The sequence below is a fragment of the Rutilus rutilus genome (assembly GCF_951802725.1).
Source record: "Rutilus rutilus genome assembly, chromosome: 14".
Lineage (NCBI taxonomy): Eukaryota > Metazoa > Chordata > Actinopteri > Cypriniformes > Leuciscidae > Rutilus > Rutilus rutilus.
In genome coordinates this window covers 20,149,387-20,167,907 of record NC_140219.1, presented here as the reverse complement: position 1 = coordinate 20,167,907, position 18,521 = coordinate 20,149,387, and the positions used below count along the sequence as shown (strand labels likewise).

General features: G+C 36.3%; 1 protein-coding gene across 1 annotated transcript; it reads left to right on the top strand.

Moving 5' to 3' along the window:
• Window positions 1-1,836: 1,836 nt before the first annotated feature.
• Window positions 1,837-18,478, top strand: fam149a (family with sequence similarity 149 member A; the record flags this gene model as incomplete). Its single annotated transcript, XM_084431201.1, has 15 exons — window positions 1,837-2,033; window positions 5,957-6,049; window positions 6,158-6,290; window positions 7,088-7,230; window positions 9,327-9,449; window positions 11,012-11,179; window positions 11,920-12,104; window positions 12,866-13,008; window positions 13,104-13,198; window positions 13,390-13,569; window positions 14,985-15,108; window positions 15,651-15,779; window positions 16,228-16,306; window positions 16,463-16,621; window positions 18,385-18,478. 15 exons carry the CDS (start codon window positions 1,837-1,839, stop codon window positions 18,459-18,461), a joined length of 2,028 nt encoding a protein of 675 aa, XP_084287327.1. The 3' UTR covers window positions 18,462-18,478.
• Window positions 18,479-18,521: the final 43 nt, after the last annotated feature.

Genomic DNA, 18,521 nt, shown 5'->3' with positions numbered 1-18,521 from the left:
CCTTGATACTTTTTGATACATTCATTTGAAAGGACATTTTTGTAACAATGTAAAAGTCTTTACTGTAACTATTGATTTAGTGCATAAATTATGTTTATTAACGTACAATACATGGTAAAACTACTTTGAAATATGCTGTACATTATACATTTGAAATCATGTCTTTCACAAGCAAACCTAGCTATTTCTGTCATCAGTACCAACACATTTAAGGATGGAAAGTGAATCCGTTGAGTCTGAGTGGACTCTAGAGACATTCCTCCTCTGGCTACTGAAAAGTCTTAACAAAGACGTAAAGCTAGGACTGGCGGCACCTTAAGGGAGGGGACAGTGTGATTGGAGGGTGACCGGGGGGCTTGAATTATGGGTGTATCACTTTCAACATGACCTTTCAGTACCTCTCATCGCTGGCCCTCCCAAGACGACGCCAGCTATTCATCTCTCCACCTCCTAGGATTCACAGCCCCACGACCTGATGACCCTGACCACACAGTATCCTCTTGCACTATTTATACGCACTTTTCATAAATAAACTTGCCACTGAAGCACCATAAGCACATTGGCTCAGTGTTGACCCTCAAAGGAATTGACGCCACGGATCAGTGAATTAAAACTGCAGTGATTATTGTTTCTCCACAGAGAAACAAACAAGTCATAATAGTTTAAAATTCACTGATATATTCCATAACAGCTGATGTTTTGTCTATTTTTATTTGTATCGTCCCTCATATTACTTCATTTTCTTTTCCCAAAGCTTTCAATACTATAGCAGAAAATATGGACTATTGGCCCTTCTATCAAGATATATTGGCAGATACAGGATTTATACAGTACAGTACATATCTCTATAAATAGGTTTTTATTTGTAAAGACATGTCCCCTTTTCTCAAAGCTATACAGGAGCCTAATGAAGCAAATCCCAGGAGGTCATGTAGCATATTAGCCTACCTAAATACCCAACTCTTTAGTCTTTACTAATGCGCCTTTTCCCCATTGAAGTCGTTGAATGTTTCCAAATACTGAAAACACGTTGAATTATTTAGAAGAAAGAAGAAGAAGAAGAAGAAGAAGAAGAAGAAGAAGAAAATAACTTGATGCGAGTAGCAAACCTAATCTGCTGTTCTATGGCTCCATCTAGTGTTCTACGTGTAAATTGTACCAAGGTGATATTCTTGATGTGATATTCTTGATGTATTTCAAAGTTTATTTTTTCATCTGTTGTTTATGATTTATATTTTGTAAGTATAACAATATATTTAAAGAATCGTAAATAACTGTTTTTACTATTATACTTATAATAAAATTTTCTCAATAGTAGGCTAGCGCTTAAATTGGTTTTACATTTTATGTTGATCTTTAATTAGACCTATATAAACCGTGTCCGAGACGAATAAATAGCTACTGTTAAATAATTGCAGTAGGCTATTCATTGTGTTTTGTTGATGTATCGTTCGGAACGAAATTTAACCTAAAGCACTAGAACGGAAAACTGTAGCCAGTTACCTTCTCGACGTCTTCGATTTTGCGCGAGCCGACTAACTTGCTAATCTTTTGTGATTACGTAAAGTTTGTTTTAAGACGTGTAGGCTTGTAAAAGAGTAGTTACTCACTTCTGAGAAGGCCTAAGTTACCCCTCAACCTAGCGTTTGTCTTCCGTCGAGTCTTAATCAGCTTCCCCAAAATTCAAACTGTGGTTAATGTCGAAGATATGTTAATGGAAGATAGTAACAGCGTCTCGTTCGGTGAGTGACAGCTTGTCACCTGCTTTGTCTAGTCTACGCGGGGCGCGCGCATCTCTCGTTATCAGCGCGGTGAAGCTGTCAGTCACAGTCATTAATGCAGGTGACCGTTGAGCGCATTGAGCCAAGCGGCGGCTCTACCGGACCGAAGTACCAGCATGGCTTTGCGGACAGAATTTATCACTGTGGTTTCGACAAGTCCCCGCTAGACTCGGAGCGAACACTTAAATGGAAGAGGACAAGAAGAGCTCAGGACAATATGAGTCCGGTCCGAGAGAGTGATGACAGCTTGAAGTAAGCGCCTTCTCTTTCGCCTAACGTTACATCGATTCATACATGTGTGTCAAGCATTCATTCAAGTTTTAGAACAATAACCTGTACAGTCTTTGAGGATAATATTTAGAATTTCTTCGTTATTCAAGTTTAGGTAGCCTATAGGCTATTGGGGTTTTCTGTCTGTCTAGGGAAAAAGTTAAGTCTAGCTAACAGCAACACATAGCTAGGCTAACTTACTTGAGGAATAAGGGGTAAATTAACAGTTATTTAGTGCTGCTGTATACATTAAAACTTAGAAAATAGTCAAGACTGTGTTCTTTCATGGCAAGACCTTCAATGTTTAATTGAATTGTGCTCACTACCTGATAACTAATTAATATAAGACTAATGTCATTGAATCAGGGTATAGTCTTTCCTCTGGCACGAGCATATCTAATTGCTCAATCTACACCAGCATTTAGTTACGACTGAAATCCCTCTCTAGAGCTGATCTTTAAAAAAAAACCTAAAGTAGGCAAATGTGTCTCTTTCCTTTAATGCAGTTTTATAAAAAAAGAAAGATCAAAAAGGGCTACTGCCTTTCAGACACTGTCTTCTGAATAAAAGAGAAATGGAATTAGGCCTAGGCTATACAATGCCTTGGAAACTGTTTAATCATTGGGTGAAATTGTGCTTAAGAAGAGTTTAAGAATACATTTACTGTGTTTTTATATAGCTAATAATGTATGGTTATATAATAAATTATTTGTTTTATAGTTACACTTCACTCTTCCCCACAACACATAGGCCTTCAATTTATTTGTTTTAAATATTATGGTTAATGATATACAATTTATATATGTATTGATTGATTGATTAGTTTGATCAGTGCAGTTCTTGTGATGCCAATATCCCCTGTGCTGACTTTTGTATACCATCATATATGCAAAAGGTGACAAGGTTTGATGTTTTATCCGAACTCTGGAAAGGTGTAACATCTGACAGGCTTGTACTGAGTAAAATCACTGTCCCGTTGTGCTTGCTGCTAAAAGGCAGACACGAGAAAGAATCCATGTCAGTCAGCTGAGGCTTTCTGCTGCCATGCTGGTCATGCATGTTTCATTAGGCCCTGGCGTTCAACCTGCTGAAATTATTTGCTGTTTGCTCTGTGAGAGAAACCTGAGCCGCCACTGATGCTGGGCTTCCTTGTTGACCCCTGCCAACTGTTGAAGCCCTCACCCGCTGCTAATTAGTTTTCCCCTTTCTCTGTGCTACTTCTTCTGTAGCTGTGGTGTCAGTTTGTGCTCCTGTATGCACAGGGTGCTCTTGTTGTCTGCGTTATCTTCATTAACTTTTAAGAGAAATATCAAGTAGATGACATAAAATGCTTTTTGGAACGGCATTATATACGGCATTATTGCAATATCCTATAGGTTTGCAACTTTCATTACCTCATTTTACACAAGTTAAACTGCTATTTGTACTGTATGGTAATTTTTTGTCTGATCTGTCTCTTTAAAACTTTAACCTGAAATGAATTCAATGAAATAAATAAATTAACTTTCAAAAGTCCTTTTTTATCGACAAGGAGAATCCGCAGGAGAAATTTGAATAAAGCAACTACACATTGTGTAACATAATGGAGAACAATGAACTGAGACAACCACGGGGAAAACACAGGGAGTAATGAAGGGAAACCAGAACAGGTGTGGAACTAATTACAAACCATGACAACAGATGAACGAGGCAAAATGGGGACAAAGAAAACCAAACTAGCAAGGCATGCAAATAACAGTTAAACATCAGCTATAGAGTGCTGCAGGGATGATATATTTTTGTAGGTCAAAACCCTGGAAACAAGTTTGCATTTTAGCACTTCCGGTTTCATCGTCCCCAAGTCAATGGGTTTTTTGGATTTTATAAAGGTCTGTGGTGAAGATATTTCTAATTTTATTCTACGTCATAAAACACACCAATTGAAAAATGTCTTAAAAAACGCGGTTGCTAAATGGGACGTTGTCAAGGAGGAAGAAGTTGTTGGAAGCTTGGTGGTAGTGATGTTGAATTCGAGTGACCATGACCTTCAAAATTAATTGTTAATTTGTGAAAATTATCTTGATGGACAAAATGTGTTAGTATCATAAACTTTTGTTGATCACAGAGCTTATTTTTTGCTATAATTCAAAGGCCTAGCCTATAATCCAATAGGGTTTTTGCTGAGGGAACCAGTGAGATGCACCAGTGTGATATACTTTAGGTTGGCCTACAAAAATAAGCCATCACTGCAGACCAAAAGCCTTTCTTCCAGTAGGAGGAGCTTATTCAGCATCATTATCATCAGTATATAGTCATCAGTAGTGTTGTCAAAAGTACCGGTACTTCGGTACCAAGTCGGTCACGTTTTTAAAATTTCAGTACCGACTTGGTACCAAAGTACAAAACTAATATATATATATATATATATATATATATATATATATATGTATATATATGTATATATATATATATATTTATTCTTAAAAATGTAATCTTGGTTGTCTTATTCCTTGAAACAAATTTCTAAGGGTTTCTAGAGAATGGTTATAACCTACTCCAGGATGAAAAAAATAAAATCTTATGGAAAAAGAAAAAGTCCTCTGGGATGGATGGTAAGGTGTCTGTGAGTCATCCAGGGGAGGGTGGGGACATTCATGCACCTGTGTTGTGCCACTGTAGCGTGTCCAAACACTCCCTTGATGGAGCCGAATGAACAGATCAGAGGCACCTCTGCACTGGGCGGGAGGACGACAAGGACATTCATGTTGACCTGCAGGGGAAACAAGAAGTCACACATTTCTGATGGCTGATCTGAAAGTGTGAATGTCGCTGTTTTGTCTTTAAGCTATTTGGCTGGGTCCCACTGATAGGAGTAATTTACCCATGCACAGTGCACTGGGCTTTGGGTGGGCCTCATCTTTGGCCACCCTACATGTACCTCCTGTACTCTCTTACTACCCAGACAGCTACAGGGCAGTGTGCCATGACAGACATGCTGGACTCATTGTAATTGGGTAAGTTGTTTGTGACGTTGTAGCATTTTTGAAGGAACAATCACAAATGTGTCATAACGTAATGCATTATTGGAATTTTTATAACATTTGTTACATTAACAAGGGCACTTGTACGAAGTATGCAAGTTAATAATCCCATTACAATTGTCATTTATGTGACATATTGCTGTCATTTGGTTTGAATAATCGTTTTAAACAATTTTTTCGTGGGTTACAGTTATAACAGTTATAACTCGATAAACACTGATACTGAATGGTGACGAATCTTAAGAGACCAAAAGAGATATTTAAAATGATATAAAGCAATGTGAAATAAGCACGAGAAACTTTGTTTCCAATAAATTAATGGTTTCTCTGTTCTTTATTTTACTGTATAACATTTCCAGATAAAGCTTCTTGTTGTCATAGTGATAAATGTGACACTCCAACATGCCTGTATATTGTACTTTGATCTTGTACTGTTTAAATTATTCATGATATAATTGTCTGATAGATTAGAGGCAGTTTGAGACAAAGAGTGAAAGCTTGACTGCGACAGCATCATGTGACCCTCTTATACCTGCAGGTGGATATGCTTTTCATAACAAAAGGTCTTTTATCTCTTTGCCTTGATTAGTTCATTTTAAATAGTCCTGCTAAAAGACAAAAAAATAATAATAATGATGTACTGTAGTCTCTAAAATAATATGAGGTTTTAATAGCTGCCTGTATGCAGAATTAGCAGAATCGTTTTTAAAAAATAGTTTTAAATGAAGTTTAGCATGTTAACCAAAGGATGCTTATTGTGCTTTTCAGTTCATAAATGCCTCTTAATGTATCACTGTAGCATGTGTTCTGTACAAGTCATAAATGGACCTGTTTTCATTAACTGTATGGACCCATCTTCATTCTTATTCCCATATCATGTATTAGGAAAAAGCTGCTCAACGAACCTAGCAAAAGCATTAATGCAGTGCCTGCCCCCTTCACCAGAAGTGTCAACAGGGTCTCAAACCGTGGCCTCAGGTAATACAATCATTATTTTCATTTCGGAATATTCAGAACTTATTGTAAGGTTTTAGCTCTACAACATATTAATGTCCTTAGAGTAATGCTTCATTTCTTCATTGGTAGCATCTCGTCATGTGGTCATTCGTCTGCCGGTGGCACTACCCCCGTGAGTCACCTCCCCTCCCGCTCCGGCAGCCCAGGCACTGGCCCCGGTCTCTCCACAGACCACAGCTCCATCTGCTCCTGGAGATATGATGTAATGCCTCTGTTCTTCTTCCAGATGTTTTTTTTTTAGCTTTTTCATCAGGATTGGGCAACATTCAGAATTTTAGAATCAACTCCTATTAAATTAATGAGGTTTATTTTTTTTATTTATTTTTTTTTTTAGTTAATGAGAACTTAAATTTAATTGGCCACAACCCACAGGAAGCTCAATTGGAATTTGAATCGGAATGACAAGGGAATTTACAGATGATTATTATTATTATTATTATCAATTTTTTTAATTATTAACTTGGGTTGAAATAATTTCATTATTTCTTATTCAATATATTATTTATATAAAACATGTTGAACCCAAATTTCATAAGGCCATGTAAAGAAAAAAATGCTGATTTATAATTATTGTTTTTGAAAATGTATATCTATGACAGCATGTTTATGGATATATATATATATATATATGTAGTTCATTTATTTGAATTTCATTCCATTTTAATTTGACTTAAATTCTAATTCATATTAGATTTATGTATCCTGTTTGCTACCTCAGTTGAAATTAGTTAATTGAATTGGAATGTAAATTGAATTCTCAGTTTCTGAATAGCATGCAACACTGCTATTTATTATCATTAAAATGTTCTAGGTAATAAACTATTGAAAAATAAGAAACATCTACAACAGGGCATTTTTCTGTTATTTAAACTCTCACAGTTTCCTGTTTTTAGTGCATGTGTCTAACTGTTATTTTTGCAAATGCATCACTAGCTGCTAACACCATCTCCTCATCTGTGTTTATTGAATGTTTTACTGTTTGTTTTTTCTTGCATGCAGGAGTTTGAGCGGGCGAATACTCAGCGTGTGCGTCAGCTCTTTAACTCTGTGGATGAGCTCCTGTATGAGAGGAGAGGAAGCAGCCGCTCGGAGTCCCTGCAGGAGGAGTGTGAGGAGTGGAACGGACACACCCCCCATCTCAGGTACAGCTCCTTTGAGCAAAGAGAGATTTGTTAGAGAATTCTGACTGCTCTGAGGCTAAAAGGGTTAGGCAAATTTAGTTTTTTAAAGTTAATAAATTGAATTAAAGTGCTGGTGCTGTAGCTTTGTTTGGAATTGTTCGTTGATGGAGCAAAAACAGAAAAAAGTAACTTGCAATATTATTTCTAGGGCTGTCCCCGACTATGGATTTTCATAGTCGAATCAGAATCGTCATGTCTTGCCTATAGTCGACTAATAGTCGAATCATGTGTATGGGGGCGGGGCTTTAACGTTTCAAAGCCGCGATGTACAGAAAATCACACAAAGATATAGAAGAAAATGTATAAAAAACATTTTGGATCAATAAAACTAAGAAATAACAACTCCAGAAAGGCCACACTGCAGACAGGATTTGCATTTCACATGCAAATCAAATTAAATCGGCTAAATTACCTGTGCGAGCAGGCCAGCCTACAGCACAACATCGATGCACCGAAAAAATAAACAATTAATTTACTCAAATTAAATTAGAACAGAATAGGCCAATACCTTTCTAATAAATAAAAAATACAAAACGAAATAAATTAGAATCAAGTCACAAGATGAGGAGCAAATGTGTGCAAAATGCCTAAAGTGCAGGGGAACATATAGCCTATTCAAAACACAAGCCACAAATAGTTAGATTAGATAACCCTGACAGATTAATAAATAAAATAAAAATAAAGAAATTATTAAAATAACGATAGTAGCCAGAATTTTCAACTTTGTCTTTTTAACTGCAGAAACAACAATAAATGCTAAACTGGAGGCAGTCTTTTTAGCTAAAAATGTTCACAGCATCCAAAAATCTAATTAGAACCGGCTGAAAAGTTTTGAACTCACTTGTACCCTACCTGATCGAGAGAACAAATCCAGTCTTTCACTCTGTGTCCGTTGGAGTCTTTTCAAATTGTGCGCGCGGATAAAATACATTCTAACGTGAAACCCAGTCTATGCGTGAAACGTGTTAACGTTGGAAGGCAGAAGTGCGATAATGGTTTTCCTGATGCTAAATCCAGCCTTGGAGAATATCCTTTCTGATGGTGTACATCCACACTTTAGATTTTCTTATCCCAGACATTGTTAAAGATTTAAATCCTTGCCGCGAAGACGCTCCTCTGTCGGTCATGGATTGAAAGTGAAACTTAAATCTGTCACGGGGTGTTTGGATTTATTCACGCACGTTAAAAAATATTTATTAAAAGCTTCTTTCTTTGCACATTTTTATATACAGCAGCATTATCATAATAGGCTGAATATTAACATATTGACATAAAAGCTAGTTCTATGTGAAATTGAGTGCCCTCATATAGCCAAAGGGGCATGATCCTCGTTTCATAACACCTCTGCGAAGATTCGACCATGAGATCGGTAGTCGAATCAGGCTCCTCCTATCGAAGCATCGAATCTTCGACTATTCGGGGTCACCCCTAATTATTTCTAAAATGTAAGTTACTCAATATTAATGATATATATATATATTTTTTTTTTGCTGTATATAAGCACTTTCACACTATAACGGCTCCTGAACGTTTTCTTCTGATTAGAAAAATCACGCTTCAACTGATGTCTTAATGTTTAATATCTTCTTTCACAAAGGGTCAGCACCGCCATCATCATACCATATTGACACCATTACGACACTGTGAAAAACCGGAGATAAATAAAATTACATTTAGATGCATAATGTGTGAATGCATTTTCCAAGGCACAGTTTAGCCAAGTCCACAGCTTATTGAACCACACAGCTAGTACATTTAACTTATAAATTAACAGACGAAATCCAAAAAAACAAACAACATACCGTGTGTGCCTTCTAATCAGAAAGCACTGATCTATTCTTTCCGATCAGACACATCTTAGTCCATGTGCATTCTGATATTCACACAGCTACATGGTTCAAACCAACACTACACATTGTTCACCTGTAGGTGTCGCTATTACCAAATTATTGTGCTACTCAAAGACAATTTCCAAATAAATATTCATAATACATTACACAGCATTGCACAGCCCTGCTAACTGATACTGTCTCGTTGTGTTGCATCCTTGAGCACAGAATTTTAGGAAACCAGTTGGAGCCTCCCAAACAGGAGGGTGTTCAGTACATCTGCAGACATGAGTCCAGTGCCAGAACCTATTCCTTCTCCACACCCACCTGTCTGGACAAGGACCACAGCGAGTAAGCCTCTCAATAAAATTAAATAACAGTTAAAAGTACTAAAACATTTAATGTTTAATTGTTCAGTTGTTTCGGTTTAAGAAAATAACAGGAGGAGGGTTACTTTTATGGTTTCAACTATACAAATATTTTTCTCTTTGAAAACAGAATGAATGAAATTGTGATTTAAATGAGGATCTATTTAATAGTTGTACTACACTGTTAATGACAATGCTGATTGTCCACTTGAGTCTCCACTCCGGGCATTGAGCACAGCAGTGATGGAGGTCTGTCTGACTGAGGGTCAGTGTAGATGGTTTCAAACAACCTGTAAAACTTATCTGGGAACAATAGAAACCTCAGCTATTTGTTTTCAAGCAACTGTATTTGATTAATGTCAATGTCAATTTTATTTCTATAGCACTACTAAACACAACACCAGTTGACCAGTGTGCTTTACATCAATACAAAAGACAAATATAAATACAATATAAATACAGTACATTTCATCCTTAGCCATATGCTAAATCAAAAAGATAGGTTTTTAGCCTAGATTTAAAAACAGACAAGGATGGAACAAATCTAATACTAAAAGGTAACGCATTCCACAGTCTTGGAGCAGCAGTTGAAAACGCGCGATCACCCCTACTTTTCAACTTTGATTTCGGATTACTTTCTGTCTGTTTCATGGCTTTTTTGTATGAAATGCTTTGACATCAACCAGGTGTCATAACTAATTCATTAATTTAACTAATTCATTAATTTAAAGAAAACAATTAGGCACACTACTGTTCAAAAGTTTGCAGTCAGTAAGATTGATTTTAAAGAAATCAAAGGAATAATTGCAAAAAGTCAACATTAATTTAAAAAATATGTTAAAAAAGACAATAGTTATTTTTAAATTCATAATATTACTGTTTTACTATATTTTTTATCAAATAAATACAGACTTGGCGTGGGGAGCATAAGATACTTCTGTTAAAAACATAAATACATTTTTTTTTATTCTCCAAACTTTTGAATAATCTAATCTAATGTAATCTGAAATACAATATAATGTAATAATTTATGTATATATATATATATGTGTATATATATATATATATATATATATATATATATATATATATATATATACATATATATGTGTATATCTAATTTTCTCCAACGATTTCTTGGCATTATACAATTATCACGGTATTTTGTTTATCGCTGGAGTTACTCCTGAACTTTTTAAGGTCAGTCTTATCTTACCAAAAAATATTGGGGTCCTTTATCTCTTGATTAATGAGCTCACTCTATTGATTTGTTTCTGGGTTTAGCTTTTTCTTTTTGCTTGACTGCACTTATCTATTGTTTTGAAATATGCACTGAAGCCTATCATACATTATACATTTGATATAACACATAAAACCAACCCTTGAGGATGAGGCCTCTCACCTGATTAAAAATATGCAATATGTTCTAAAGATACTGCACTGAACATGTCCACCGGCAAAGCATTTATCAGTCTGGGCTGGCTGTGGCAAGAATTTGCTTCCTCCCTCATTTCTCTCTCTCTCTCTCTCTCTCTCTGTCTGCAGGCTGTATGTAGCAGGCCGCAGTCTGGCCCCGGGCCTTTGGTGTGAGCAGTCTTTCCAAAGCCCCAGCTCTCCTCTCTCTGAGCATTCACTCTACCTCACTGAGGAAGAGGAGGTGTATGAAGCAGAGGGCAGCATAGAGGAGTTTTTAGCTTATGATGGAAAAGAAATGTACGTCACAGGTTGTCTTTTACTTAATCTGCCTACAACCTTTTTTCCAAGATTCATGTACTTAATTTAATCTTTTCACATTTCTTGGATTTACGATCCTGATGACTGTTAAAACGTGTCATCACAGTCTGTAAAAAGGGTCCATATACTATCACACCCCTCTATTATAATGCAACAGAAGATCTTTTTTGCTTCTTTTTTGCTTCATGAACAATATAATTATAGGGAAGACAAGGCAAGTTGTCACACTTTTTAGGTTTATTTTGAAAGGACAAATTCCTTAAATGTATTGGCTTCTAAAAAGCCTGAATTGAACATTTGACCCAAAATCTATTGAAATTTTTGTTTGGAAAAAATAGTACTTTTACTATTTTAGAATGTTGGTATTTAGGAGGGTTTTGAACTATGTCTTGAAAACAACAAACAAAATTTGAGCAAAAAGAACTGACTGTGATTACAATAGACATTGCAAAAATTAGCCCCGCAGTCTACCTATTCCCATTGAATCAAAAATAGTATTTTTTTCTTTTTCTTTTTGCGTTTCTTTAGCATTTCAATAGGTATTCAGTAACTGGTCATCTAAATTCTGCAAATACTATACAGCCTTATTATTACATCATGTTTTCTGAACTTTTACTGGTGAATAAAACCATTAGGACTCATAATAGTGTGCACCCATTTTAAGGCATCCTGTCAGAAGGGAATAATTTATTGTAGCTCTGTAATTGTTTTGACTGTAGGGAGGATGAGGAGGTGGATCAGAGGAAGTCTTCATCCATGGCCCCCAGGGGTGGAGTCCCACCAGTATCCCCTCATGCATGCATCCGTGACGCTGTTGCAGATGAGCTGTTTGATGACGTGTGGAGGGAGGTGGTGGGTCTTCTGGAGGAGCTCTTACATAAGTACTGGGAGAAACAACTCCCGGGTGTGTCTGAATTACTGAAACCAACTAAACAGAATTAGCCAACAGTGCATGTGTGATCGATAAATCTTGGGTGGGTGAAGAACACCGTTTTTGCATGCATAAAGACCCCCTGGAAATGAGAATGGATTTTTATGGCTTTTAGTCCATGTATGTACAAAAGTTGCACAAAACTGTGCAAAAGTTTAGGGTCGGTAAGATTTGTAATATTTTTTAAAGTCTCTTATGCTCACCAAGGCTGCATTTATCTGATCAAAAATACAGTAAAAATGGTAATATAGTGAAATATTATTGCAATTTAAAATAACCGCTTTCCATGTTAATATGTTTTAAAATGTAATTTATTCCTTTGATGGGATTCCTGTCATTACTCCAGTCTTTAGTGTCACATGATCTTTCAGAAATCATTCTGTGCTGATTTGCTGCTCAAGAAATATTTCTTCTTATTATTACAATGTTGAAAACAGTTGTGCTTCTTAATATATTTGTGGAAACCATGATAAAAATGAGTGAGCCCTTTGATATGGTAAATATGTAAAAAAAATATAAATAAAATTCATATTCGAAGAATAATGATCATTGATAGAAAACTCAATTACAGTCTCCTTGATGCATCAGCAGAATGAACTGTATTTGACCCTATGTGATTTTGTGCTGCTCTGTGGCATTTTTGAGTAATAAAATGAAATTCTGTTGCTAATTTGCCAGCAGTTAAGTGGATTGTTGGAGATTTCCCTCTATTCCTAATGTTCTTTTGGCATCAGATGGAGCAACACAGAGGAGAACATTAGAGAGCTCCAGTCAAGTGCCTTCACCTCAGATCCCAGTTAAAGGACATCACCTTTTGTTGTCCAGAGGTTCTAGTAGCAGAACCACATTCCTGTCAACATGCAGCAGTAATGTACAGGTGACATTCTACGAGAAACATGCACTTTGGTGCAAAGTTGAGGTTCTGTCTGTTATTTTGTTCTCATGTTATGAATTTGCCATTTCTTCTTTCAGGACTCAAGTGCCTACAAGATTAATTTAAATGGTGTTATGACAATCCAAGCAAAGCCACTGCAGCAGAGACATCAGGGATTTAGCGAGAGAGCCCTGTAAGTCTTTTGGAGTTTGGAAAGTTATTATCTAACCCTACAAAAACTAAACAAAACAGTTTTTCTATTGCTATTTCTGTTTTTAAAGACTATTTAATAAGAAACAGAATTAAGAAGTATATTAACTAGAGATAAATCAACATGAAAACAAATGAAGGCCTACAACTTCATCTGTCTTTGCTTCTCCTAAGATATGACCCAGATGATGCACCAAGCGTCTTGATGTGTGTGAAAACCCAGGCTCTGAGAGGGTCCAGCACACTCTTACAGAAACCCACAGCCCATCGCAGACTCCCCAGACTCAGTGGCAGGGTTCGGATGTACCACAGCCTTATAGGAAACGGAAGCCAACTCTTACGAGGAACTAGACTGTAAGATCAGCATACATTATCAAAGGAGTTGTTCATCCAAAAATGACAATTCTGTCATCATTTACTCACCCTCGTGTCATTCCAAACCTTTATGACTTTGTTTCTTCTGTGGAATATAAACAGAGAGCTTTAGTATCATTAAAGTGGTTCAAATGAAATTTGCACTATAAACCCATATGACAACTTTGTGTGAGAAACTAATTGAAAAGTTGGCATGAAACGAATGTTGCGATAGTCTTTACTTTTCTGTTATGACGTATATCTAAGTGAAACGTGTTCTCAAACAAGAAAAATGTGGCGCAGGGCTTGATTTTGCTTATCGGTAATCGATTGGATTGTTGCATCGTTGTGGTTTGCTATTGGTGTGATCTCATTTGAGTGACAGGTTGTCCCGCCCTCGCTCCAGTAAACATGTCATCAGAGAAGAGAAGAGAAGTTACAAAGAGGAGAGGAAGCTATTTTGATTAAAGATTGGGCACATGAATAAAAATTATGTGCATGGATAAATCATTTATAATAAATACTGCAATATTTCATTTAAAAAAAGAATTGTCAATTTCATGGTGACTTTAAAGTCGGTATTCACTGATAATATTGACATCCCTAGTTGGCACCATCATGAATCTTCATGAAAAAGTAATGATGTTCGACTCATATTCTTTTGAGTCAGATACTTTCATTGAATCGGTTCAATACAGTTCACCAAACTGTCTGAATGAATTGTTAACAAATCAAACTGATTTGGTTCTAAAGTTTAACTCACTGACTCGCTGATCTAGTTGCAGCAGTTAACAACTCCCTGGAAGGGAAGACTGTCTGTAAATAAAGATGGTTTATTAATCATAAAAAAACTTATCAAATGGCTTTAGAACACTTCGAATATAGTACACAAGACATATGGGCTGCTTTTATGGTCATTTTAATGTGATTTTATAGCATCCTTTTTAAAGCTTGGAAGCTCCAGTCGCTATTTTTTGCAGTTACATGGAGAGAAATACTGTATCTTCTTTTGTGTTTCTCTGAGAACATTTTTGAGTGAACTACACCTCTGTGCATCGTTTTATATCCTCACAAGTTTTACGTAACGAATGTGATATGAGAGGTTCTGCTGCAGTAACAGCTTAATGCATGATGCAACTCTTTCATAATATGTTATTGCAGATTATTCAATGCAAGGTCTACTGGGGTCGCGTTATAACAGGCTGAGACCTTTTGAAATGCAGACTCTTTTTAAAAGCGCTTGTTAAATTAGTCCCTCAAGCTGCATTGTACCTAATTAATTGTAACACTTTTAACCTTGTCATCACTGAAAAATCATAGAAGTAGCCTTGAGCTCCTGCAGGGGTATCAGGCATGAGTAAACATGCAGATTGCTAATTAGAGTAAGTATGTGTTCTTGGGTTTGTTTCTCACAGATCCACTGTGAATGAAAGCCTGCCCTCTCCCCCAGTGAGTGCCGTTCAAAACCACAGGCTTCCTCAGATACACTCTGAGTCTCCTGAGCAGGATTACTACGCGCCTATTTCCAGGCTTTTGCAGGTAACAAGTCACACCGGTATCACTGTGACCTGCAGACTATTGATCTGCCTTATCACATACATACATTACCTTTCAAATGTTTGGAGTCAGAAAAATTTATACTTTTATTCAGCAAGGACTCATGAAATTTATTAAGTGACTGTAAATACATGAATAAAGTTAAAAAATATTTCTATGTCAAATAAATGTTGTTCTTTTGAACTTTCTATTCATTAAAGAATCCTAAAAATAGTGTGCAGACTTTGATCTCTGTAAACAGAGATAGCAGCAGTTTTTTTTTTTTTTTTTTTTATGGGTGAAGGACATATTGCCTCCATAGAGTCTAGTTGACATGACATTAGAAACTGTAAACATGGTTGCTCTTTGCTCTTTTATAGAAAGTTCAAACTATCTTAAACTAATATCTAATTTTTAACTGGAAGGAATAGGGCAAAACATTTATATGTTAGTAAATGTGTATTTAAGTATGTTTGGCAATTCAGTCTGCACTGATTTGGTTTGATTTCAGAGTCAAAGCTGTGATCTTTCTCTGTATCTCCTAGCTCAGAGGGAGGGTCATAAGAGGCGGAGCTACCAGTGTCACGCACACAGTAAACAATCTCCCACCGTTGAGAGAGCCCACCCTGATGCTGGAGTCTCTGTCTCGGCCCAATACTACTCATACATTCAGAGTAATTCCCTACAACTATGATCATAGTACAGTATTTACACTGGGAAAAAAATGGTGTAGAATTTACTTTGAAACTATTTTTAAAAATTGCTAGTACATTTCAATTCAGTACAATTCAAATAAAAATAATTACGGCAAGTAACACATTGATTAAACATGATATTTTTGAAGTAGAATGACTGAAATATGACTGAGTCCAGAAGTAGTCATTGTGGTATCAGATGTTTGGCAGTTATAGCTATGGGTAACCAGCAGTTTAATGTGAAACAAAACCAAATACCAAAAGAGTTCTATACAACTTTGTAGAAACATGACACCACATCCTACAAGAAGTGATATAGATACTTTTCTGGTTCAGACACTGCTGTGGCAACACTGCTTGAAATAGGTGGTAAATTCGACAGAGTCTATTGTTTAGATGTAACCCATGCCATGTTTTTGTTCTGCAGTCTGACACCCCGATGAAAAGGTCATTCACACCTATGGATTTTGCCTGTAACATGAGGACAAGTCGAGCACTTGTCAAAGGTGCGTCACTTTTACAAAGTAGGTGCCTGATTTGGCCAGTGGCATGAAGGACAACACAAACAACTATGGCTTTGCTTTCTACAATTTTACTTCTTAGAAATAAGTCATTTAAGAAAAATAAGATGACAATAAAAGCTTTTTCTGTATGCCTCTTAGGTGAGAGCACACCTATGGGTGTGACAGGCTTCAGTATGGGTATCACCAGCTCTACAGCTAGTGGGTTCTTGGAGTGTGCCACACCTAGCAGGAGGCGTCTGCCCTGTGCTGATGGGGAAGGAGGGAACATGCCCCTGTTCGGCTCTATTGGTCAGTGCGGTACTGGCTTATTCATCTAATATAAATGTAACAGTTTATTACACTCTTAGAAGAAAAGGTTCTACATAGAACCTAAAAGGGTTTTGTCAACCGCCTCATATATAGAACCATATATAGAACCCCTATTATGCTATTTTAAAGGTTCCTAATTTCAGTTGTCTCCTACAATTGGTTTACATGCATCCAAGGTCAAAAAACACTTACATAATATATATTGCACATCACCTCATTTCTTAAAGAGTCTGAAAAAGGTTAATTCAAAGATTCGGTCTGTTTAAACCCCTCAGAGAGCCTTCTCTGCTCTGATTGGTCAGATGGCCCAGTCTGTTGTGAATGGTCTACTGGTTACAACGCGTGTCGAAAACAAAACGCCTATTACCATATCTGAATTTCAGCTCTGGAGGTTTCCTCAGCACTTGATACACAGTGATCCGAACAATGGATGGCGTTGGTTTTTCTGAATCAATTCCAGCCAATCCTCATCCTTTTGAAGTGCATACAAATTGTATTCACAATGCTGCAAACAGTGTTTACTTGACATACTGACAACACAAGCCAAACTCTTCCAGGCCTCACCTACAACTACAGAGTTTGAGGGCGGGTCAAAGTAGACGTTGTTCATGGGCAGCTAATGAAGACCATAGGCTGGCATTATGTAAATGTGCTACATTGTCATGTAGGTACAGTATGTAACAGCAAGTGAGACTGGAATTGCTGACGACTATTTTCTGCATTTCAGAATCGATTCTTTCTTTAGGAGATAACTTCATTCGTCAAGCACTTTGATCTTTAAAACTTTGCAGACATTTTACATTCACATACAGCTATATTACACACTGCATGAAAGGTAATATTCAAAAAAGCATAATAGAGGCATTTTAAAATTGAGTCAAAATCCCTAGGGTTCTATATAGAACCCCATTGAACCTTTTTTTTTCTGTGAATTGGTTTCACATAGTTTAAATTCATTGCCCTTTGTTGTTGTTTATGTAATACAGAATCTATCTTTAAAGCCTGAGCCAATTAACTGTTCAGTCTACACACCATATGCTGTGTAGAATCAACAAATAAATGAACCAGAAAAATAAGCAATGACAAAGAGGGCTTTAATTAAAAGGAATATGTGTGAGTTGTCAGTAAGATATGGACATTATTAAGCTTTTGGGACACTGGAGATTAATTAATACTTTTAATAAGGCAGAGTCCTATGGAAGCATATGGATAGCAATGCAATATGTAAAATGGCAATGCATTTCTGTATTTAAATTTACATTTACATTTTTTGAAGTTTGCTACATTCATTGCGGGACATTTAATGAAAATGCAATCGCAAGTGGCTTAACTCTGAGTGTAAATGCAATTAAGAAAAATAACATTTAAATGATCATTTTGCTACAGAACATTTTGCTTGAACATATCTAATAATTTCTGTAATATATTTAAATTGTTATTTTGCAACTTATAAAGCGTTAAAATATGTATTCAATTTACATAAACTAGTGTATGAAATGGCAAATGTAAATTATATAACTGAATTTTCATTTTCATTTTGCACCAAACATTTCACAAATGTAATGGAAAATGTAAATTTAAATACAGAAATGCATTGCCATTTTACATATTGCATTGTCATTTTGCATATTACATTTCAAATTGAATGTTACTACCCATATGCTTCCACAGTGTCCTAGAGAAGAGGTTCACATAATGAAAATATTTCTTTAAGACCACCAGAGTAAACCACCAATACAATCTGCTTTCAGGTGGCCAGACTCATCGGAAACAGTTGAGCCGGTTTCCACTGCATGTGAGGAAGAAATTTCAGCCTGTCATGCCATAGCAGGGGAGTTAATTTTGTAATTAAATGAAAGAGCTTAACAGGGCAGACATGAATGCAACA